The following is a 24,960-nucleotide window of genomic DNA, read 5'->3' as shown; positions in this document are numbered from 1 at the left end:
AACTTGGGTGAAAAAATCCCTTGCGGACTTTTTACTTGTTTTATTGTAACACAATGTTACAACATTTAATACCGGGGTTCAATAGAAAGCGGCACGTCCAGAGTGTGGGGGTCAGAAGGCCAAAGCTGTGTCATATTGTAAAAGACCTCTGTGTAGCTAAACCACAAAACTAGAGACGCACCACTACAGACACTGCAATACCACTTTTTTAAAGAAAAAAGTGGTATTGGTATTTTTCCATAGATGTCCTGTTATTTGACCAACATTCCCACGTTTTACTGCAGTACACACACAAATTTAACAAAACTGTCATACACTGACATTTAACAAAAGTGCTTTAAAAATCCAAAACAAATCACCTTAAAACATTTCCACGCCGCTGCTGTCAACTGATATCAGTACGGATTTTCCGAGTTTGAGTACTCAACCATGGTATCTTTACCGATTCCCGATAGCGGTATCTTTACCGATACCTAATACCGGTATCTTTACCGATACCGGTATCCGTACCAATACCGGACTGATAAAAACTAGTGCATTTCATCATTCACAATGCATTCCCCCCCCCTTGTGCTGTTAAAAGCATCACACCCTCTGTGATAAGGCATGAAGTAAGGCCAGTTCAATCGAAATCAACACAGATCTGAACTGCACTAAGATAAAGGATCACGTTAAAAACAACAACTTTATTTTCAATGTCTTAACAGGGCAAAATTTTCAAAATACAATTTCTTGATTAAAAACAAAATTCAAGTACACATGATCACATCAGACATGACTGCAAGTCCAAATGCAGTTGAAAGCTCCACTCTGAGTGAAAGAGGAGGTCACTGCAGCGTCATCTCAACTCAACAGTGCCAATCAAAGGAGTCTTTGGAGGACCGGAAGGTCAGTCAGTCCCTGGCGCTGCTCCATCAGTCATCCACAATGCTCAGCAGACCGCTGAGCTTCAGCCTGCAGGCCAGCTCCTCCTCATGGCTGGCCACGATCTGTCGCTCCAACTCCTGCAGTCGCCACGCCAAGGAGGCCGGCCTGGCCGAGGACCAGCCTGCCGCTTCAGACTGCTCGTCCACCTCCAGCTCCTGAAAGGCCCAAAAGAATTCCAAATGCGTGATGCCGACCAAGTGTCACGTGAGAGAAATCAGCGTCTCTTCCACATACACAGGACGTGGCCAAAATTGTTGGTAGCTTTCCGTCAAAGAAAGAACCACCCCATTGAAATAACTTGATCCACAATTCAACAGCAACGTCTGATTACTACTTTTGCCCGTTTCAACAGAATTATTAAAATAAATGAATAAATAGTAATGAAACTGGCCGATACAAAAATAATGGTGTATTTAGAGATCCAGTGTGTAATATTTGGCTTGATTTATGATTTTTATATTGGTAAACGCTTGCACTGCCCATAAATACATTATTTACAGTGTGTATACTCGTAGTACAATAAAGGTCATTTGCTTTTCCTGCCCTTAGAACTGTTCTGATATATATAACAACATACTTATATCCAGGGTCTTGCTCCCAGTTGGCTGCCATCTTGCACCCCGATATTTCTAAGGAAGCCCGATGGGGATAATCCAGCTGCCTGACAGTGTGTTTTGTAATTAGGGTGAACGCTGGCGTCCTCAAATAAACAAACAAACGAGAAGCTGGGTGAGGTATTCAGGTTTGTGCTCGCAGGCCACCGTAGTTCACTGGCTAGCTCAGTAGGGGGAGGGTACAGAATTTTGTGAAAGTGAAAGAGCGCTGCATTCTAAAATGCAACCACTTGATGTCACTGTTTCTTCTTAAAAACCGCCAAATGTTAGGCACTTCACCTTTAACTTATTATTTTGTTGCTCAACCTTTGGAAGCAATCACTGCAATCAGGCCATTTCTTCACCCGTCGACAGGTATTTTGGCCCACTGTTGACGTTTTCTCAGGTTTCAGGGACGTCTTCTCCAGATTGCATAATTTAGATCCTTCCACAAATGTTCAATGGGATTTAGATCAGGCTAAAAGGCCAAATTCTTGGGTGTTTTGTCTCAATATCCTGTTGGAGGACCAATGACCTGTGACTGAGACCAAGCTTTCTAAAACTGAGCAGCACATGTTAATCTTTTACCAATATCAAAATCATAAATCGAGCCAAACTTTACACACTGGGCCGCTAATGGAAGGGTACCAACAATTTTGTCTAGGGCTGTCCCGATCCGATATTGATATCGGATATCGGTCTGATATCAGCCAAAAAAGGAATATCGGATTATATCAGACGTCATCCTAAGACTCCGTTATGAACACTCGGATAGAAAGCAGTCCATTCTACTCCGGCGAAAAAAGAATCTCCACATCATGCTCGGACTGCAGAAAGTGGAAGATGGAGGAGTCAGGCTCATCACGAGTTTAGTTAACTGACAATATTGTTTTGTTATTTTTTTGTTCCTGCTCTCAGTTGTTTTCAGAATATGCGAGCAGTAAACTTGTTAATTTGTTGTGAATTGTTTGCACTATAAGTTATTTGAGTCATTGTTCACGGCCTCCTGATTTATTTTTTAATTTTTTTCTATTCCGCAGCTTTTTTTTCATAATTGTTAATAATAAGTGGTATGATCTCCAATACAACTGTTTTTGACTCTTATTGTCTGTTTGAGTAATATCACTTGATGCTGCCTTTTTTAACATTCCACACTACAGAATAAATAGTGAAAGTATGTTTCATTTGTAGCATGCAGATATCGGATTGATATCGGTATCGGCCGATATTCAAGGTTGAAATATCGGTATCGTATCGGAAGTGATAATATAGTATCGGGACAGCCCTAGTTTTGTCCACGTGTGTATAATTGAAGTCAAACGGAGCGTGACCTTGAACGTGACACTGCTTATGTGGAAAACAGCTCCAAGGCTCAGTGAAGCGAGGTCTTACCAGAGTGGGCGGAGTCTTGGGCGCGGGGGCGTGTCTTAATGTTGTGGGCGCAGACAGCAGGGTGGAGGATGGAATGAAAAGGGGCGTGGTCAGGTGGCTGACTGGGTCGCCGTCGAGCCAGCGCTGGAACTGGTCCAGGCTCCTAAAACCCCCCCAAAAAAAGACAAGTTTTGTGAGCAATTCTGCTCTGCACGCATCAACAAAACACTGTCAGATACAAAAAAAAGTAATTCTTTGATGACGACAATTTTTGGTTTCGTACACTGTAACTCGCACTCGTAACATATGTGTCGATACCAGTTGTATTTGTATGCATATGACAATTTTGTTTTTGTACCAGGGCCGCAACTAACGATTAGTTTGTTGTCGACTGATCAATCCATTATCTTTTCAATCAGTCCCGATTATCTTTTTTCCCCCACCACCTATTTTGAATTTCTGTTTAACCTAACTTGCTTAAATCTTCACACCTGTGTTACTGTTGTGCTCTGACAGCGTCCTTTTTTAAGCAATATATCAAAATAATAATGATACACAAAGCATTTATCTGTGACATAGTTGCTAACGTGTGATATCTTAATGAACGTATTATAATTAATTAACATAGGTATGTCATTTTTACGATATCATGGTTCTACGCAATGTTTATCACAGTTAAATACCTTGAACAGATTTCTGACAACTTAAACATCGAATTCATACGCCCTAAATAACACAGTTGAGAAGTGATAAGTGAAAGAGTGTGACAATTCAGTGTCAACGCGAGTATTGACAGGGGCTATAATTCACCAATTACTGCCGTAAAGTAGCATGTACTTCAGTGAACTATCGTTCGCTAAGCTAGCTTGTTACATGATTTTCTGTCGCACGAAAAAAACGTATTGTGTACTTAAGTCAAATAAGCGTGTAATTCAAAACAAAACTACGAAATATCTATCCTCAACATCATCTCTCTCTCTCTCTCTGTGGTGCGTCACGATACAGCGACTCGTCGGCGTAGCGCTACCGTGGAATGCCAGGTGCGCTTCAGAGTTCGCAACTAACACGTTCGTTGCTTCACTTCCTGTGAAATATTCCTAAACTTTAGGTCGGAGTTTTCGAGGCTTTTCGGAGAAGAAGCCGTTCTTCTTCTTCTGTTATTTTTTTACGCAGGATATAAATATTGAGCGACACTGCCACCCTCAGCGCTCAGTACTGCACTGCAGGTACAAATGAGCATGTACAGTAACGATGCATCGTCGATGTCGCTGCGCTCTCAATTCCACGGCAACACGAGCAAGAAACAAATGTGCCTTTCTTTACCTTCGGCTCTCACTCTTCTCCTCCTGCAGCCCCTGGAGGAACCTGTGGGCCAGCAGCTCTTGGGCCGTGGGTGTGTGTGCGATGTCCAGCGGGCCCGGCGCCGCCTCCACAGGCTCCATTTCAGTGTGAAACAGGTTCTGCCTGGGACAAAAGCTGCTGAACATTGCACCGGCAGCCTCACTCGCCCTGGTGATGACATGGGAAAATAAACAAAAAAAAAACAGGAGGCTTTGGTGCAACAGATCCAGAGGTTTCCAGGAAACTCTTGTCGATTATACGCATGGTTGGGTTTTGTAACATCCTTCATAAATTTTACACACTGGACCTTTAAGAGGTTTCAAAAGTTGGCTTCAAGACAAATCCGACACGACCTCAATCTAATATCTTCATAGTGGCTTCTCACCCTGCCGCCTCCAGCTGCTTCTCCTTGTGCGTTTGCCTGATGGCCTCCGTCCATTCCTCGGGGGGCTGGAAGCCCTTCAATGAGTCGTCCAGGAAGTACACCAAGATCTCCCCATCCTCTGTCACAGCATCTTTAAACAAGAAGGCAAATATGTTGAAGATGCTCACATCCAAAAAAAAAAAAAAAAAAAAAGTTCATGTGTTTATAACAAAAAAGAAGAAGAGACACAGACTACATGAAGGAGTAAGTGGGGAAAAAGAAGGAAATTTAATTATTCCGGTTGAAAGCTGGGAAAAGATTCACAAATTTCAATGGATGACCTCAAGCTCCAATTCATAGAGGGAATTCTGTTGGAAGAACATTGTTCGTTTTTTTTGGTAACCCCCTGCCCAGATGGATGGATATTGTACAGAGTATTTACGGTCTAGAGAAGTTGTCATTCTCTCTTAAAGGTCAAAGAGACTCCTTTTTCAGGATACGGTCAAAATGGACGGAATATTTAAACCTGTAATTTCTGTAAACTGAATATGGCTGCTCTGTAAAATCATTGTCATGATGCACACTTCTGTACTGGTTCACGAGATGATCCACATTTTACCGTGTGTTTCCCTGATGTTAAAAGGAATGGGGTAAACCCTCTCACTTGCCCACTTGTTACATTTGTTCCGTTATTGTTGCTACGAAAAAAACTTGGATTAGCAATTATATTTTCATATCCACATTTGATGGTGGACTTTGTGTTGTACACAAGAGAAAATTTCTGTACACACGCTTCTCTGAATAAACAATAAATTACAAAAAAAAAAAAAGAAGAAGCTGTCCCCACCTTCGCAGACAGGAGGTCCGGGCATCTGCCAGTCCCTCAGCTTGTGGTCTATGCAGATGATCAACACATCGTCCCATGGAATAGAGCTGGCAGCTGGATACAGGTCGTCGTCTTCGTGGCTCCACCTGGTCGCGTTCGCCCCGGACCCGCCGCCGCCCCCGACTCTGTGACCACTGAGCCGGACCTTCTCCAGGAGGTTTTCCAGCCTGGACATGAGCAGCGGCTGACTGCGGTGCGAGGCCGGGACCGTGGCGGCGTAGCGGGCGACGGAGAGGCAGAGCTCGGACCACGAGTCTTAAGGAGGCGAAGGGAAGAGAGGAATATACATCTGCGTTTGTACTGAAGGAGGTTTAAGCGGTCAAGGAAGTTTGTAGGCCTGGTGCCTCAGAGCTCAGCTTCTGCTGCTGGTCGGGCAGCGTTTGGAATTGAACAATTCTTGATTCCGATTCTTCAAAGGTAGCAGTGTGTAGCATTTGGCTTGATTTACAGTAAGATTTTTGTATTGGTAAAAGCTTAATATACTGTCCACAAATACATTAACAAAAGTGTAGTAGTACAGTAAAAGTAATTTGGTTATCCTACCCTTAGAACGGTTCTCAAATATATATGATAATAATAATATACAGAGAGACGAATGGGTCTTGCTCCCAGTTAGCTGCCACCTTGCACGGCCATATTCCTAAGGAAGCCTGGTGTGGACAATCCAGCTACCTGACAGCACGTTTCATAATTAGGGTGAATGCTGGCATCCTCAAATAAACCAATGAAGAAGGTGGACGGAGTATCCAGGTTTGGGTGAGCAGGCCACCGTAGTTTACTGGCAAGCTCAGGAGTGGGAGGGAGAGTGAAAAACGGTACATTCTAAAATGTAACCACTTGGTGTCGCCGTTTCTTCTACAAAATCCTTCTTCAGCGAAGAAGAAGGTAAACAAGGTGTCCAGGTTTGGGTGTGCAGGCCACAGTAGCTAACTGGCAAGCCCAGGGGTGGGAGGGAGAGTGAAAAACACTACAATCTAAAATCTAAGGGTCGCTGTTTCTTCTTCAAAACTTTACATGTTTTGAATGAGCTAGCTCATAGCTAAGCAGAGGTCTTTCTTCTACAAATTCTTCTCAATTCAAGAATATAAATGTTGTGAATTTTCTGAGTGTCTGATGCTGCAGGGACACATGACTGCGCTCTCGACTTAATTAGATTCGACTCAAGCATCCAGCACTGACCTGAGCCCGACGGCTGCGTCCACGGCGGCAGCTGCAGGCTGAGGATGGCCCTGCGCAGCCAGGCCAGGTGCCGGGCGGAGTTCCAGCCCAGGTGAGGGACGGAGCCGCTCGTCTCCGGCCGCCAGAACTCGCACGGCGGCCACGAGAGGCCGACGAGCTCCGCCGACGTCGTTTTCTCGGCCACGTGGGCCACGACGGCGTTGTACAGCTGGACGACAGGCGCCAGCTCGGCGGGGGGGAGGCGGGCGGCGGCGCGCTCCTGCTGGTGGGCGAACACCCTGGCGGTGAACTCGCGACTGAGGCTGGCCTCCACCAGCTGCGCCAGCGTCTGGCAGGAGAGTCCGAGGGGCGGCGGGACGCGGGCCAGCAGCCAGCGCACGGCCAGGCCGAGCTGAGAACACACAGCAGCACCGCAGGGCGGTGAGAGCAGGGTGAGTGAGGGCCGTAACGCATCAAAGACACTTCTTCTCTCTGTCTCTGTCTCTGTCTCTCTCTCTCTCTCTCTCTCTCTCTCTCTCTCGTTTGACAGAGCCACAACGGCTAAACTGCTTGAATCAGCCACTGATCTGTGTGTTAACAATGAAATCCTTGAAGTCACTTTCAAAAGATTTCAAACACCAATAATAAAAAAAAAAGGTTGCTTTTGTATCCAGGCACAGCTGCAATATGATGTATTTAGATTTGTTTGTATTCTTTAGTAAGAACAAATGGATATAATAATAATAATAATCATCATAATAATAATAATAATGATAATTATCATCATTATCATTATCATCATCATCATTACAGTTACAACATGAGATATATGCGTAAATCTAATTAGGTCGTAAAAGTCTGAAGTTCAGTTAACAGAATTGCATTACAACTCTTACTGAAGATTGCTTTTTAGGCGCTTGTGCTGGTAAATAGCCCCCTCTGGTGGCATACCAAACAAGGGCCATGAGGGCGCATACATTTAATTTCTTGGTTAAGTGTAGAGCATTGTGCTTTGTGTTACAATCAGGATTTCTTAAAAGATAAGTCACAGAATTAAAAAGGAGGCACATTAACAGTTAACAATTGTTTGGGAAATGAGAACTAACAAAGGAACAATAGCTTTAAAAAGCTTGGCTTCTGTACCAGAATGTACATACACACCTGTTTGGAGCCCTGGAGATCACTCGTGGTCTCTGGTATGAAGACAAACTTGTACTCCGATATCAGGCCTTCGCTGACCAGCGTGTGCAGCGTCAGCGCTGAGAGAGAGAAACACTGTCACTCATTTCATCTACATTGTTTCAACTCTGCTTTCAAGCGTATTGTTGGTTAAACCGTAGAATGGTAGAAAGGTGCTTTCTTTTCTTTCACTCTGCGGTCCCGGTTACCTTCTTCCAGTTTGTGCGTGTCCCCGTCCTCGGGCCCGGGCACCAGCATGACCAGCGGCAGCGGGCAGTGCCAGCTGCTGGCCTGCTGCAGCTGCTTGAGCTGGAGCAGCGCCGACAGCAGGTGTACGTCCTGCTCGTCGGGCTCCAGGCCGGCCAGCGCCGGGAGCAGCGCCACCAGGGCCTCCGTCCCGTGGAGCTCGCAGCGCTCCTCCATCTTGGCCAGGCCGTCGGAGGACAGGGGTCCGCGGGACGACTGCAGAGTCGTACAAAGGTGTGTAATTGTTCAAGAAACGCTGTCGCCACTGGCATCCCATATTATATTTCAACAGAAAATATATGTACATATGAACAAATATATTAGACAGTAGCATAACACATTCACCACATCAACCCGAGCGAGTAGAATATAGCAGCCAAAGATAATGACTTATAGTCCAACTATGGTCCTAAGACTCGCTAATCTTTCTCCTCACTGTTAGTTGTGGTGGCAGCGCCTGGCGCTTTCGTGACGTCTGCGTCAGGGCGCACGCAGGTTACATCACACATGCATTTACCGAACATATCACCATTAGATCGCTGAGACCATTCTCTAATACTAACAAGTTTAATAAGACATCCATGTTAACAGATTTATTTTCAGCATTTGTTAAAATAAAATCCCATTATACATTATTTGAGCCGCCCAGCCCCAAAAGTGAAAATGTCTTGACTGGTTACGAGTGGGTTAAAATTTTGTTCATTTTTATTGGATAGTCGTAAACTTTATATTTAATTGGGTGGTTTTCTGTTTGTTTAATTCGGTCTGATAGTGCACATTTTTTTTAAATAACGTAAAACGTCCCTCGCAAATCCAGAGAGGCGCGCCGATCTCACCTTGACGCTGACGCACACCCTGCACTCGTCCTTCTCCAGGAGCGTGTCGGACACACACAGAGTCCTCAGGGTTCCATCCGGCTGCTCCTCTGCCGAGTCCGAGACGCCGTCCGAGCCGAACTTCACCTCCAGCCAGTCGGAGAGGATCCTGCAGGGGCCCGATGAGAAAGAATAGAATTAATGCGAGAAATAAAACTACCCTTGCCTTGATAATACACCTGAGAAAAATAAATGATAACGCTAGTCTAGCAACTGTCTGTATTGATAGAACAATGTTAGAAATAAAGCTACCCTTGCACCCTTGCATTTTGGGTGAAGTGTCCCAGCAGCAGCAGCGTGCACTGTACTCCGCCTCCGTCGCAATGACGGCAGCAGTTGAATAAAAGAGTGGGTAGTTCAGGTCAGTGTTTTTCAACCACTTTGCCATGTGGGGGTGGGGGTGGGGGGAAATTGATTCTTCGATTAATTGCGATTATGAAATTGCCAATTAATAATCAATTCACAAATTTGAAAAAAATGTTCGTCGTACCGGACTGTTTAAGGTGGCGCACACTAGACACATGAGCACGCAGATCCAAACCAACTCATGATATGTGTGTGTATGTATGCATGTATGTATGTATTTATGCATGTATATATGAATCGTGATTCATCGTGATTCTCGATTAATCGTGATTAATCGTGATAAATCGCGATTCTCAATTAATCGCGATTAATCGCATCGTAGCCCTCTGAATCGGAATCGAATTGAATCGTCAGGTACCCGAGCAGGTTGCCTAATGCCACCTGCAACATGAGGCACAGGCACGGCTGCTCACCTGTCTGCCACGCTGGCCACATTGTCATGATCACTCGGCAGCAGCAGCACGGCCTTCCAGAAGACTCTCCGCTGCCGGTTGGCTGTGTTCTCCACCACCAGGCTGGGCAGGTCGAGCGGCGCCCACACTCTGTTACTGAGAGGAGCATAGAGAAAAATGGGTCAAAACTCGGGATCGGGAAGAAAAAGAATATATTGATTCTTAGATTAATCGCGATTATGACATTGCCAATTAAGAATCAATTCATATATGTATGTATGTATGTATGTATGTATATATATATGTATGTATTAGGGATGGGAAGATTAACCGATACGTATCGATACACGGACATGCGCGGCCACGATGCGAGTGCATCGGTAGAGCAGCCGTGAATCGATGCAATTTTATTTTTCATAAAGTATATTGCACTGGCAATATATGTATATATATATACATATATATATACATATACGCCCTCTGAATCGAATCAGACAGACAGACTCACTCCAGAAGCTGCTGGAAGTAGTAGTGGACCCTCATCTGGTGGACCACCTCTCTCCTCATTTTCAAAGTCCTTTGGAAAATAACAACAACGTTCCGTTAGCGTGTGTTTTCAGCGCAAATGACAACAGCAGCAGTGGCGGAGGGAGGTGCGGGGACCGACCTGGTGCTGGACAGGGACAGGGTGCCGGCGTTGCCCAGGTTGGTGAGGCCGCGGGCCAGGCCTTCCATGGAAGGATGAGCGGGCGCGCTGGGGGCCAGAGCTCTCAGCTTGAACTGGGGGTCCACGCAGCAGGGGGCCGCCGGGAAACCCCTCATCTGCCGCTTCAGCTGCCGACGGACGGCCACCACGTCGCGCCACCTGGTGGTGAAACCCAGTTAGTTGCCATCTTGCGCCACCATATTTCTAAGGAAGCCTGCTGTGGACCATCCAGCTGCCTGACAGCACGTTTACATATTTAGAGGGACTAGGCCTGTCACGATAACAAATTTTGCTGGACGATAATTGTGCTACAAATTATTGCCGATAAACGATATTATTGACACCATTTTTTTAAATCATATAAATGCACAGAGTGAGACCTCTTCTCTCATCCAGCGTGTTTGGTAGCGAGAGAGGAGAAAAACAAATTTATCGATTGATCAATTTATCGAGGCTGGCAAAATTACCGACCTCGTTTTCATTTACCGAGCGATTAATCGAATTAGTGATTATCGCGACAGGCCTACGAGTGACTGCTGGCGTCCTCAAATGAATCAACAAAGAAGATGGTGGACGAGGTATCCAGGTTTGGGTTCGCAGGCCACTGTAGTTCACTGGCAAGCTCAGGAGACGGAGGGTGAGCAAAAGTGCGCTGCAATGGCAATTGGCAATGTCAAATGTAACCACTTGATGTCGTTGTTTCCCCTTAAAATCTCAAAATATTACACGCTTAAACTTTAATCCTTTAAAAAAAAAAACAACAACATTAAAAATCCATAAAATCACCAGAAAGGAGTTTATTCCCAGCATGACATCACAGCGTTGTACGCGCTGTGTCTCAGGGTCATTCCGATTGGCTGATGCGCCCTGATGCATTACATGAGTTACAGAGGCATGATGGGAAGTGACACTACTGCTACACGCTCTATGGAGCCGCATGATGCGGAAGAAACCATGAGGGGCTAATAGTGGAAACGCACGATACAAAGTGTGTTTTTCCCACATCTCACCTGCTGATGTACTTGTGGATGAGTTGTAGCTCCGCCTCCAGCACAGATTGGACCAGGAGAGTCATTTCTGCGCTTAATGTCTCCTCAACCAGAGTTGAGCAGATGTGCTGCGTGCATTTAGCCACACAATCTGCTTTCTCATGCACTGCCAGTCTGAAAAACAGGGAGAAAAAAAAGAATTGATTTAAGGCGTGACCTTCGTTCTACAATTAGAATATAGAATAGAAGTATTTATTAATCCCACATTGGGGAAATGTACATAATTACGCCAACAATATAGTGCAAAGGAAGGAAATTATATTAAAAAGAAAATAAAGACATAAAATAAAATATCTATGAGTAAGAAAGGAAAAAACAAGATATTTACATCATATAGACATATGGATTATTTTAAAAGTTAAGTGCATAATAGTCAAAATTATTTCATATTATATTATAAAATATTTAATTGATTGTTTTTTCGAGTGATATCATCCCAATTTAGAAGTGGGGGCGTCTTACTGGATCTCAGCGGCTGACGTCTCCTCAATGGTTTCATCTAAAACTTCGTGTATAATTTCTGTGCAGAGACTGGCGCTGAAGTGCTGCAGGAAGGCCTCGTGCTCCTGCTTCCTCCTGGGAACAAAACCAAGAACCAGAGAGCGAGACACAGTGAGCAGGCCGCGACCAATCACTGGCGCTGCCAAGTCGCACGAGGGCCAGGTTATCAAGACTGATCACCAGACAATAATCTCAATAATTGCAGTTTCTAGGTTACATTTGCAAACATTTTTTTTTTTTTTTTTTTAAAGGTCCAGTGTGTAAAATTTGGCTTGATTTATGATTTTTATATTGGTAAAGGCTTAACATACTGCCCATAAATAGATTAATAAACGTGAATACTGGCTGTACAATAAAAGTCATACATAACAGTTCTCATCCTGTATATATAAGAATATACATAGAACAACAAGGGTCTTGCTACTAGTTAGCTGCCATCTAATAATAATAATAATGCTTTTTATTTATAAAGCGCTTTTACAGGTGCTCAAAGTCACTTTACAGGTAAAAATAACAATATAAAACAACTCGAGAGATTAAGATAAATAAATAAACAATTAAAATAGATGTAACACAAGAATAAAATCAGTTAAAAACAGACAGGGTTGAGAGGGCAGATATGGGCTGGGAGGTGCGGTGGATTGGAGGGGTCAGGTAGGGTAGGCAAGTCTGAAGAGGTGGGTTTTGAAGGCAGACTTGAAGGTATTGAGCTCCGTGCAGTTGCGGATGTGTTTGGGGGGAGGGAGTTCCAGAGGGTGGGGGCGGAGACACTGAAGGCCCGGTCCCCCAGGGTTCGGTACTTGTGCCATCATTTTTTAAGGAAGGAAGCCCACCTGACAGTGTCCTAAATATATGCAATATTATTATAATATATGACGTTAATAATAATAATAATATAATATTAATAATAAAATAAATAAATAAATAATATATAATATTTATTACTATATAATAAAGGGCATTTGTAAAGTCTTTAACATACTTTCTCCTTTCACTGTTTTAATTAAACCATCCTACCCTCAACATTTTCCTTCAGCTTTTTTAAGCAAACGCTATCCTCGTGTCCTTATACTTTTACGTTTTAAAAACGCACAATGACGTGGAGTTTGTTTGTTGTTCTTGTTTTTTTTAGTGTCGATGAAACCGACTTGGCATTGACATTTTGGTCCAGGGTACAAGAAGGAACTTTTAACAAGCTAAAGTCCAGTTGCAACTTTTATCCAGCCCGCAAACTCACCTGGCCTCCTCAAGGAGGCGTCTTTCCCGGGCAAGACGCTCACGTTCCAGCTCCACCTCGGCCGAGCACAGTTCGCTCAGCATCTCTCCCAAAACCTCGTCCAGCAGAGATTCTGTCTGCGAGCCGCTCTCCCTGCACAGCAGCAGAGTGAAAGGCAGCCAGCGTTAGGAAGACCACGCTGAGGGAACATCCAATCTTAAAATCCGAGCGACGGGAACGCTGAGAACAAACAGCATCTTACGCAGGAAATTAGAAATGTGCTTACACAAGAGCGGTTGAAACATAGCTGGCGCAAGTGTGAGCCACGTCCCTCACACCTGAATCAACCACCTCTGCGATTGCACCTTCGAGCACAGCTGCAACGTCCTGCAAGGTGGCAGCACAGGAGACAACAAGCTGTTAGTCAAAAAACGCCAGAGTGTGCATCATGGGCGGCACTGTGCGATGATTCGATTTTAAATCAAAATTGGATTTATGAGTCAGGACAATGTTAAAAAAAAAAAAAATGCTTCTGGGCTGTGTGCCTTATTTTACAAAATTTTGAAAAGTTATGCACTTTATTCATTCATCGTTGTTCAAGATGATAGAAAAGCCTTTTATTTTGAAAGTGATGTTTGGTGAAAGATTTAATTTGTGTTTGGTGTTTTCACTTTATTCCCAAATAAGGGAACTTCATCTTTGTTTATGAAGAACCTGTTCATTTTCAAGTGAACTTAGGTGAAAGTGTCATTCTCACACAATCCCAATGGGTTCACGCTTGTTTGGTCAAGAAGACTAAATGTTGTCACTTTACTAAACCCAAGGAGGATTTACGGTATCTTTCACTTGCACTTCATTCCCAAGAAGGAAATTTGTTTGTTTGTTATTTTTCTTTAAAAATAAAGATAAAAAATTTAAAATTATTTATTCCATTGTCTTTTGTAGTTTTACAAAATAAAATTGAAATCGAAAATCGAGTTTTCAGACAGAAAAAATAAATAAATAATAAAAATAAATAATCAGGATTTTATTTTTGACCAAAATCGCCCAGCCCTAATCTTGGGTGAAAATTACACATCAACAATAGTGATGAATTTCTGACTAACAAATGTTTTAAAGGATGGTTCAGAAATGTGGACACCAGATCTAATTTCCTAGTCGATTGTATCAAGTCCTTCTAGTTTAGCAGAGTTGGCTAGCGCTAAGTTTCTGCTAGCCTGCCGGTAAACCCAACACTTAGCAGTTATCAATCGACTGCTGCTGTCGTCTACTACCTACTACAGGAAGCAGCACCAGGTTCTCAGCTTTCTGCCATGCTACTAACCAGAGCAAAATAAATCGATGCACATGCTGAGACACTCGTCCCTCAAAAATGCAATGTGATGCGATGCAGGGGAAAATGTTCTCGTGTCCAAAGATCTGAACCACCTCTTTAAATGCCACGCAATGAGTCGTGTGCATCACGGTGCCCACCTCATGGCTGTAGACCAGCTGAGGTCTGGGTGGAGGCGATGGCGGCTTCACAGGCTGCAGCTGAGGGATCTGCGGCTGGTCGACCGCCGGCGGGGCCGAGCTGCGTCCTGGCTCACCGGGCTCTCCCACTTTCTCCTTGATGGCTGCAGGCATTTGGAATGGTTGCGCCGGGACGTCCCCACTGGGCGGAGCCTTAAAGTCCAGCTTGGCGGCGGGAGGGAAAACTGTGGAGAGACGTTTGGCGGCAAAAATCAATGACGCTCTGCGAGGACAGTACATTTCCAAAAGATGATTTCTGTAATGTTAGGTATCTGTTACATTGCTGAAAGTTAGTACTATTGCAAACGTGTATCACTGCTGCTCATCGGGTGAGTGCAAACATACTTTTTGTGCTTTGATTTTCGATTTGGGCGATAAAACATATGCATCTTTTGTAGTATTTTTTTTTGTTTGTTTAGCCAGGTTCAGATTGGCTGGCGCCAAATGAATAAACATACATTTTTAAACGGAATTAGCGGACACATACTGAGGGCGTAAGACATATGGAATTAGAAAAAGATTTTAAATAACTAAATGTTTTATATGAAGGGAAGAATCTAAAATATGAAACAAGTGTTTGAGTTTTTCACACTTTTTTCTTAACTACATAATTCTGTGTGTTCATTCATACTTTTGATGCCTTTGGTGAGAATCAACAATGTAAACAGTCATGAAAATGAAAAAAATAAAGCATGAAATTAGAAGGTGCGTGCAAACTTTTGACTAGAAGAGAGAATTTGATTTTTTTGTTTTGAATTAAGTGAACCACTAAAAACCACCACAAGTTTCACCTCTTGCGGTTGGAGTAACCAGAAAAATGTGTTTTCTATGCAAATGATGTCAAGGACACTCAGCCAGTGCATTGCGTACTACTTGTACTCCGTCAGAGTAGCGCTTACCTCTAAACTGGGCTACGGCGGGCTCGGCCAGGGGACCTTCCCCTCGGTACTTGTTCTGAGCGTCGAAGCTGCACACGGGGCCGTGCTGCAGCGGGCTGGGCAGGGGGCCGCCGTTCACCACCTCTCCGATCAACACGTAGCGCTTCGCCAGGATGACTTCCGACTTGGAATGCGACACCGGCAGGTCGGGCTCCTGGTAGGTCATCCGGCTGAGCTCCACCAAACTGATGGCAACATTTCCAACAATTGAACACTCGGGATTTTACACTGAAGGGTTTGTTCTGAACTAGGGGTGCACCGATACCGGCACCGGGTATCGGTACCGATACCGAGGTTGAGTACTCTACTCGCGGTATTGCTGCATCCCTATTCTTAACTAATCAACTTATCAAGACCCATCAATAACGGTGAATGCGAATGTCCTCTTGTGACCCCCCCCCCAGAGGTCCGACACTCACTCTTCACTGACAGCCAGACCGTACTGCTGGATGAAATCGGTTGCCTCGGCGGCGTCGCGGAACATTAAAATCCGCTCGATGTCCTCGAGCGGGAAGGCGGTTGACCGATGGTGGCTGATGGTGTGAGCCTGATTCAAGGTCTTCAAGGCCTTCGTTCTGACCTGCAGCAACAAAATTTGTTCCAAAGATCATAAGCACAGTGCATTCATTATTAGTGTGTGTACTAGTGACTCTGCCAGCACCTGGAATGAGTTCCATCAGAGTGATTTATGATAATTTCATCTTAAAGGTCAAGTGTGTAAATTTTTTAAGTGAGCCCGCCTGACAGCGCGTTTCGTATTTAGTTCACTGTCAGGGAAGCTTCTTTAGAAATATGGCAGTGCAAGATGACAGCTAACTAGGAGCAAGACACCCTTATTGATCTATGTATATTCTTATATATATATATGAGAACCACTCAAAAAGTAGGAGAAATGATTTTATTATATACAAATTAAGCTTTTATCAACATAAAAATCATAAATCAGGCCAAACTTTCGACACTGGACCTTTAAATGGGTGGCTCAGGACCTCACTTTCATATAAGCCAGCGTGCTCGTAATCATTAGAGATTCTTGCAGTCGTTCTAGTTCAGCCAAGCTCGCTGGCGCTAGGCTAGTGCAAGTCAATGGTTTCCGCTAGCCTGCCAATAAAAAACAATCTCACCCCACTTCCACAGTACACCCGAGGACAATAAATGACAATGCCAGACTACTGATGCAAACGTCTGTGATGATGGAATAACGTTAGAAATAAAACTACTATTGCATCGCATTGCATTTTGAGTGCAGTGTCTCAGCGGAAACATAGTTCCACTTCCTGCAGTCCGGTAGTTGACTACAGCAGCAGTGGACTGAAATTACAGAGACAACTTGATTTACCTGCCGCTGTCAATGCATTGGCGTCCACTGATAAGCAGCACACTAGCTAACATGGAAATTAGGTCCTATGTCCTCAACTCTGACATTTTATAAGGGCAGTCTATACAAAATGAATGGATTATGATTTTTTTTTTTTTTAAGTGTCTTTCTATTGTCAGACATTATCAACTTGAAAATATCAGAAAAATTGTTTTTTAAATTTTTGGATGTCTTAGCCGTCATTATTAATGCCAAACGGCTTCCTACCTGATTGAAGTATCGGTGCAGGAGGCAGCCGGCCAAATACGAGGCTCCTTTCACCAGTTTGAAGAAGCGCACAAAGTTGTTGTTGTTGACCGCCGTGAACGCCTGGACGGCAAACTTCACCTCGGGGGAATTGCGCACCTCATCTCGGAACTGCTGCACCTCCCTGGCAAGGGGGGTAAAAAAAAAATTTAAAAAAATAAAAAGGAGGATCAAATTTGTGATTTTCTGTACAATTGAAAACACCTGAAGACAAAAAAAAAAAAAAAAAAAAAAAAAAAGTTGTGTCCCTCTTTGTGGACTGACCGCAGGATGTCGCCGTCGTTGAGTTTCACCAGCACGCTGTACTGGCGGAACTCCGCCTCCTGCGCGCAGTAGGTCTGCCGGGTTGCCAGGTCCTGGTACATTTCCTTGAGACTCTGGAGGCACTTGGTCATGTTCTCGTTGTTGATCTTGGCGTCGAACGACGACATGGACTCCTCGCACAGGTGGTGGGCGCAGTGGATGTGGAAGCGCGTGCACTTCTCGATGAGCGACACCGTGCTGGGGCAGCACAGACGCTGCTGGGTGATGTCCTGCGAGGGGGAAACGGAAGAGATGAGGGAGTGGGTGCAGGAAAAACCAGAAGGCAGTGCAGCTTTTGGAAGAAAACTGCTCGACTTCGCCGCGACAATGACCGGATTTGCGTTACCTTGCGTATGCCGCGCGTCCTGTTCCACACAAAGTCGTACCAGTCCCGGTAGGCCTCGCTGTTCTGGTCCATGATCTTGGTCACCAGGTAGTCCATGGTCATGCAGAGCACGGGGAGGGGACGCAAGTCGTGGGGCAGCGGCTCCTCCTGGTCGGCGGACGAGCGGCTGTACTCCTTGATAGCTGCAGCGTGATCCACCTTGAGGAAGATGGGAAGGTTTGGATTTTGGTGACTGCAGGCAGCGGGCATACCTGGAACTGAATCTTACGCCGTGAGTAGGTTGACCTAAAATGATTTTGGGACCTTTAGTCTAACATGGTACAGCAAAAAAAACAATAAAAATCTAAAGCAAGGCGTACATTTTGGGAAAAGGGTCTTGTTTCCAAGTTCGCATCGGCTATTTATCAGTGGATTTAAATGATTGATTATTGATTATTGCCAGACTATTGATGTAAATGGCTGTGCTGACGGAACAATGTTAGAAATACAGTTAACCTTGCACCGCATTGCATTTTGAGGGACCAGTGTCTCAGCAGCAAAATAGTTCTACTTCCTGTAGTTGTTAGTTGGCTACAGCAGTGGTGGGCTGATACCACCTGGACCACCTGCTCTTTCACTTACCTGCTGCTGCCGTTGCTACAGAAGCAGAGCAAAGCGCACCAAAGGTGAATTCCACCGCTGCTCAGAAACTGGTCCATCAAAATTGAAACGCGATGGAAGGTGTCCATGTCTAACATTATTCTATCAACACAGAGATTGTCATCTATATTCTGGTGTTATAATTTATCATATAGAATTTATCAGTTGTATTGTGGAGTGGGTAAGATGTTTTTACTGGGAGGCTAGCAGAAACCATTGACTACACACAAGCCCAGCGCCAACAAACTCTGCTGAACTAGAAGAACTGGATGAAATTTCTCCCACCGGTCTCCACTGATACACACTATAGCACAGTGGCTAATAGTGCTATAGTATCAGCCACTAATACTATAGTGGCTAATACTACGATACGAGTATTAGCCACTACTGCCAACAAACTCTGCTAAACTAGAAGAACAGGATGAAATTTCTCCCACCGGTCTCCACTGATAAACGCTACAGCACAGTGGCTAACTTGGAAATGCGGCCCTACGTCCAAAATTCTGAACCGTCCCTTTAAAGACCTTCAATTACCATTTCAGTATCTCGGATGACCTCAAATACGCTCAGCTGTTTTCTCGTCTCCCTCATGAACCTCTCCTTCTCCGGACACATGTCTGGACACGTGCCCACGAACACCTTGGACATGTCCAGGTCCGTCCTCTTAGGTTGACCTGCGCAGACACACAAAGTCATCTGGAGAATCTGTACTGCCGGATCACGCGGCCGCGATGGACTCCAGTTGGGGGTTAAAGGGCCAAACCTTGGCGTAGGACCTTATCCCTCTGTTCCAGGAGGCGGTACTTGTCCTCGGCCGTCTCGGCCAGCAGGCCCACGAGGTGGAGGAGGGAGGAGGGGACGGTGGCCTCGAAGCCGGGGGCCGCCGAGCTGCTCTCCTTGAGGGGCTCGGAGTCAAACTGGAGAGACTTGGCCGACAAGGACTTCTTCACAGGAGAGCTGGCAGACACACAGACAGACAGACACACAGGCAGATGTTGAGGACGGACGTGGACGCACACGAGCTTTAAGCAGTATTTCCCCGCTAGTTGGAGCTGTTGATGCACCGAAGAGTCTTGGAGTTTGAGAGATTTTCCCAGTCTGATTTTTTTACTGATCCAATACAAACTACACAAGTTGCTATCGCAAAAAAAGTTCAGTGAGGATCCATCTGCATGATTTTGTCGCAGCCACAGATTCTGTCACAAATCCTAAGTTCCCCCTTTATTCGTCTTGACTGCCCTGACTTGAGTCGATTACACTCACACAGAAAGAGTCCCTTCTAATAGGGCAGGGCAACAGACTTTGATACATCTGTAACACAGACTGAAATAACCTCATGATACTGAATATCAAAAAAATACACAGAATAATCGTTCGTTGGAAAATTCCAATATCCAAGAAAGCAAATCTTAGTGTCCGCAAGCCAATAATCATCAGTGTACGTGTGTCAAGATCTAAAGTCGCTAATGATTGGCTGTCACATATTGGAGACGTGAACTAAAGGCACTCGCATAGTTTTGTTTAAATTTGATTAAATAAAGTTGATTTGGAGAAAATCCTGATTTGAATCAGCGGTAAAAGAGAAACTAAACGTTTCGTGCTGAGATCCAGTGTCTTTCTGTTGTTGTTCAAATTGGTTTTAAAACATCTGGTGTCAAAAAAAGGTATCGTTGTGAAGCCGCCATCGAAACTGGAATTGTGCTTCTGTATTCCAGATGAGTCCTGCAGTATCTCACCTGTGGCTTGAAGTCAAAATACCGCCGACTGCAGGAGGTTTGGCTGAAAGCCTTTTGAGAGGAGAGCCGGTCGGCGTGGACTCGGCCATCTCGTGGCTGTCTTCTCTCTCCTCCTCTGCTCCTGCCGCTGGTCGGACCTCTTTGCCAGCTGGACCTAATCATCAGAAGACAATTTCACAATACAGAATAACTCACGTCATATCAAGAGAACCATTTATGGACATTTTTTTCGTGTATGTCTTGACTTTTTTGATGAAAGGAAGAAACAGGAAAATACTTCGACATATTTTCTATTCATCTACCATAAAATATTCAAACTGTTAAGACCATGTCGCTCTTACTTTGCTTCTTTCTCTGCCACAAAAGAAGGAGCTCGTGTCTGTGCAGGTTTTTGCCTCTCTTCTTCGCCCTTGCTGCGGACGCCTGAAAGAGATGATTTATAAAACAGCAATACGATGGATAAAACTGTCATTTCTTTGCAACTTAATCCAATAGGGGAGCATGGCGTCGTGATCACTTGGGTAAAATACAATGAATAAAGGAACAGGATGCATTGCCCCCTACAGAAGAAGGATTAACGGGAATATAACAGTTGTTAATGACTAATCGCCCCCCCCCACCCAAAAAAAAATGTAAAACAGCCACAATATGGTGATGTTCTTAAAAAGCTTAAGGCGTATTTTTAAAGTCACTCACATGGTCATGAAAGTGTACGATAGCCGAGTTCTTAGCAGGCCTACAAAAGACCCTGTGGACCTTCCCAAAGCGGCTGAAGTGCTTCTCCAAGATCTCTTTCTTGTTGAGGGCCGCCGGGACACTTCTGCAGTGGAGAACCAAGGAGTCGGTGGGAGAAACGCCGCTCAGGCTCTCCGAGCTCTCCCTGCGCACGCTCCGCTTCACGGGCGTGGTGGCACCGGGCGCGACGTCCAGGTCTTGTCCTTCGGGGTGGCAACGAGAGGGACGGCAGGAAGGGCAAATGCAAATTATTGCAAAATTATTAATGATTAATTCACTAATCCTTAGTTAATAAATTGTTAGTTGATTGACCTTGTTGATCCATTAGCGATAAAGTGACGATTTTTCCAAAGAACCTAAATTTCACAATGAAGAATGTGTAAGGTCTAAGGTCCAAGGTGACCCATTTTTACATGACAGAACCTTTAAAAAAAAGTTGTTTAAAAGTAACTTCTTCTAGGTATATTATGATCATCACAGTACCTACAGGTGAACTGCTCTTTCCTGCCACTATAATGTTATAATGATATCAACTACCTGTGTAAATTTTTTTAATTTAATTTAATTTAATTTAATTTAATTGATTAAATTCTTAATCGGCAATTGATCAATAATCGATTAATCGTTAACATAAGCTGTAGAGCTGGGCGATATGACGATATATTTTGTCTGGACGATAGAAAATGTCTGTCGTTTAACATGAAGCTGTATCGTTTATACCGCGGTGTCGCAAAATATGGCGACTACTTTTGTCAAATGCGACTAGCGACAAATCTAGCGACTTGTCCTGGTGTTATTGGAGACTTTGCCGGTATTTTGGAGACCAACATGAAAGCACGTTTCATTCCTCCGCAGTTCCTGTTCTTAGAGAGCAGCGGGGGCTGCCGCGAGCGCCTGCCCCGCCCCCAAAGGAGTAAAAAACGGTCACAGCCTCGAGAGTCGAGCCGCGCGGCAGTCTTTGGCAGCTGCAGTCAGGAGAGGAGCAGAGGAGACCCTCAGAGAGGAGACCCTCACCACTGCGAGTCCAGGCAGCAAATGAGTCGCGCACGCTGATCCCGTCCTTTTTTTTTCTTTTCTTTTTTTTTTTTACAGAGCGGGATGTAAATGTAAAGGTTTATTCGTTGTCACACTAAAATGAGTCACTGCATTCGACTCGCAAAGCCTCAGTCACCATTAATTTCAAAAACTTATGGTCCAACAACAATGCTCTTAAATAAGGTGGTTAAAACCAGAAGCTAAAGATATGCGACACTCATAAAAGCAGCTGTGAGGCTCCGGCTAGCGGCCAAACCTCTTCACTAAACAACGAGCCAACCATACTGCGCATTGCAACACAACTGAACCTCTTTTAGACACAATTCCAGAAAATGACAATCATATACAACAATAGTATGTTCATAAAAATAATATCGGGTAGATTATAGTAAATCATTTTATTTATTTACATAACATAAAAACATCCTATTTAGGGTTTTAATGAATTGAATTTACAGAAAATGTGCTATATCGTGACGTATATCGTATCAGGATATAAAATGAGCTACATCGGGAAATGAAATTTTGATCATATCGCCGAGCCCTAATACGCTGTAGTATAAAATTGTAGGGTGCACGATACCAGTACCAGTACCGGAGTCGTAGGGTTTGTGTTTGTAAAACATGTATGTGCCGATACCACGACACCGACACCAGTTGTATATGTATGTATATGACAGTTTTGTTCAAAATTGTGTTGCAGTGAAACTTGTTCTGGAAAAACACGCTGAGGAATGTTGTTCAAATAACAGAACATCTATGGAAAAATCTAAATCATCAAAGTAATTATCGAAATCAAAATCCAAGTAAAAGGTATCGGTGCATCCCTACGTAATTGTCAAAACGACGAGTCTCACCTATTTCTTCAGCAAACTCAGTCTTTGCTGAGAGCAGAACATCCCGGCTCTGTGTCGGTGCCGCGGCCAGTGAAGCAGGTGGGCCTGCGCCCTGTACCTGCACCTGCACCTCCCCGGGCTCCTCCCAGAGCGACCCGTGTGGCTCCGTCTCCTTGGCGAGCGGGTACTTGGGCGGCGGCGGCATCGCGGCGGTGGCGGTGGTGGTGGTGGTGGTGGTGTCTCTGCGAAGATCACTGAGCGCCCGACCAAACAGACCCCCAGCGGGGCCACGGGACCTCAGCAGGGCTCTCTTCGGCTGGTGTCTCGCTGAATCCGTCTCGGCTGCCGGGCTCTCCTCCGCGTCAGGGGTCGCCGGGGGGCCGGCGACGAGTGGGTCTTCCTTGCGCTTGGTGCCTTTGCTCAAGCGGGCGAACACGTTGGTTTCCGCGAGGCTGCCGCCGCCGCTGCCGCCCTCGTCCTCCGGGACGGCGTCCACCGTCCCCGCCGAGTACTTGGAGTCCCCGAAAAGCGCAGACGACGACGGCTGCTGGCTGAAAAGTGCCGCCGCCGTCGCCGCTTGGGGACCCTGAGAGGGTTTGACGGAGAAGGAGAAGGACGACGGGGTGGTGGGCTGCGAGGCCGAGGCCGCTGCCTGGGGGCTGGAACCGGAGGGGGCTGCCGGCTGGGAAAAGGTGAACTGCATGGAGCTGGACGGCCCGGTTTTAATGCCGGTTGTTAGCGGGTTGCTTTTAGCCGAGACGGCCGGGGTGGCGGCTGGCTGCGAGAAGCTGAAGCCCACTGGCCCTGACTTGGCACCGGTCAACAGGGAGAAGCCAGCGGCAGCGGCAGCGGCGGCGGTGGTGTCTGTAGGTAGAGTGCCGGCACTCGTCTGCGAGGCACTGCTGCCAAAGGGTGAACCGGACATGGCCGTGTTTTGGGGGTTGGCGGGCTCTGGGCTGGCGCTGAAGATGGGCTTGAACAGGGCCTCATTGGATGGCTTGAACGTGAAGCCGGACGCATCGAAGCCCCTGCTCTGAGTCACGCTCTGCACGGCGCCAAACGTATTGGTGGAGACGCTGGTCGCTGACGGCTGACCGAACAAGGGCTGGCCGAACCCCAGCGGCTGGGTCTGTCCGGCGCCGGGGTTGGGGCCGGAGGTCATCTGAGCGTCTCCGAACCCGGAGGGCTGCAGGCCGAAGTTAACCGGCTGTTTGCTGAATCCCGAAGCCTGGCCGAATGTAGGGACCTGGCCGAAGGCTGAACTCGGGTTGGAGCCGCTGGGCTGACCAAAAGCTGGCGCCGTGCCACTGCCGAAACCCGCGCTGCCCAGTGCCGCCGCCGCCTGTGCTTGTCCGAAACCTGGCGCTTGAGGCAACGTGGCAGCGGAGGAGGGCTGCACGGACGACTGTCCGAAGGCCGGCGGCGTCTGTCCAAACCCGGTGCTTCCATGAGGTGCGGGTTGTCCAAATGCAGAGCGCGGAAAAAAGCCCAGAGACTGAGGCTGAGGCTGAGGAGCGGCGCTGCCGCCCTGCTGTCCAAATGACTGGAACAAACTGGTCTTTGCATTGTTGCCTTGGACTTGAAAAGCTCCGCCACCGAATGGATTCGACGGATTCATGGCAGGGACACTGGCGGCTCGTCGGCAGTGGTCCTCTGAGGTCTGATGGCCGAGGCGCTTTTTCTCACGGACACATGCTCGGTGTCAAGCCCGACCGCAAGACTCTGCCTGAAAACACAATAAAAAAGAGGAAAGGCATTAAAATAACAAAAAATGAAGAATACGCATAGACGCGGGGAACTGGACTGCAAGCAAAACGCAGCATTGCAAACGCCTAGTTACAATTCAGTGAACATTTCGACTGTTGAGCAATAAAGTTGTTTATTGGCGGCACAAAACACATCAACGGCGAACGCAGTATTGCCCAACACTGACATTAAAGGAAACCTTACCTCTTAAACTCCACACTGTATCTATTTTCCCTGGGAAAACCAGGCTTATGTCTTGTTTAAAAATTTCCGTGACGAACTATATTTTTCAGCCCGCTTTGAAACAACACACTTCTTCTACATCCGGTTCCGGTCCGTC

The 24,960-nt window shown here is 45.7% G+C and overlaps 1 protein-coding gene and 1 long non-coding RNA gene across 3 annotated transcripts; both read right to left on the bottom strand.

Annotated features, from left to right (window-relative positions):
* Positions 1 to 709: 709 nt before the first annotated feature.
* On the bottom strand, positions 710 to 24,960 carry mcm3ap (minichromosome maintenance complex component 3 associated protein). Of its 2 annotated transcripts, none has more exons than XM_076030720.1 (29): positions 24,825 to 24,960; positions 22,896 to 24,600; positions 20,965 to 21,206; positions 20,610 to 20,691; positions 20,269 to 20,422; positions 19,296 to 19,489; positions 19,067 to 19,206; positions 17,894 to 18,091; positions 17,509 to 17,777; positions 17,206 to 17,368; positions 16,040 to 16,200; positions 15,582 to 15,805; positions 14,644 to 14,867; positions 13,457 to 13,557; positions 13,192 to 13,323; positions 11,916 to 12,029; positions 11,415 to 11,567; positions 10,366 to 10,563; positions 10,207 to 10,275; positions 9,720 to 9,854; positions 8,902 to 9,049; positions 8,029 to 8,281; positions 7,802 to 7,899; positions 6,662 to 7,052; positions 5,444 to 5,737; positions 4,618 to 4,747; positions 4,215 to 4,400; positions 2,913 to 3,054; positions 710 to 1,082 (listed from the first exon to the last, which is right to left on the bottom strand). In XM_076030720.1, the coding sequence occupies exons 2-29, from the start codon at positions 24,490 to 24,492 to the stop codon at positions 915 to 917; spliced, it is 6,360 nt and encodes a 2,119-aa protein (XP_075886835.1). In that variant the 5' UTR covers positions 24,493 to 24,600; positions 24,825 to 24,960; the 3' UTR covers positions 710 to 914. The 2 variants fall into 2 exon arrangements, with proteins under 2 accessions (XP_075886835.1, XP_075886836.1); XM_076030721.1 differs by having other exon boundaries at positions 19,296 to 19,491; positions 20,277 to 20,422.
* On the bottom strand, positions 5,230 to 5,424 carry LOC142891322 (uncharacterized). Its single transcript, XR_012927260.1, has 2 exons — positions 5,299 to 5,424; positions 5,230 to 5,267 (listed from the first exon to the last, which is right to left on the bottom strand). It is a non-coding gene; the product is annotated as an uncharacterized LOC142891322 (long non-coding RNA).

Source organism: Nelusetta ayraudi, unplaced genomic scaffold, assembly GCF_046127955.1.
Source record: "Nelusetta ayraudi isolate G7.1 ecotype Tasmania unplaced genomic scaffold, CSIRO-AGI_Nayr_v1 ptg000031l, whole genome shotgun sequence".
NCBI classification, from domain to species: Eukaryota; Metazoa; Chordata; class Actinopteri; order Tetraodontiformes; family Monacanthidae; genus Nelusetta; species Nelusetta ayraudi.
The sequence above is the reverse complement of the archived record's forward strand: the minus strand, read 5'-3'. Positions and strand labels throughout refer to the sequence as shown.

Coding starts and splice junctions, on each gene's coding strand:
- mcm3ap (XM_076030720.1), bottom strand. CDS start 24,492: ATGAATCCGTCGAATCCATTCGGTGGCGGAGCTTTTCAAGTCCAAGGC. Junction 10,276..10,365: donor CTGTCCCTGTCCAGCACCAG/GTCGGTCCCCGC, acceptor TATTTTCCAAAG/GACTTTGAAAATGAGGAGAG. Junction 9,855..10,206: donor TACTTCCAGCAGCTTCTGGA/GTGAGTCTGTCT, acceptor TGCTCCTCTCAG/TAACAGAGTGTGGGCGCCGC.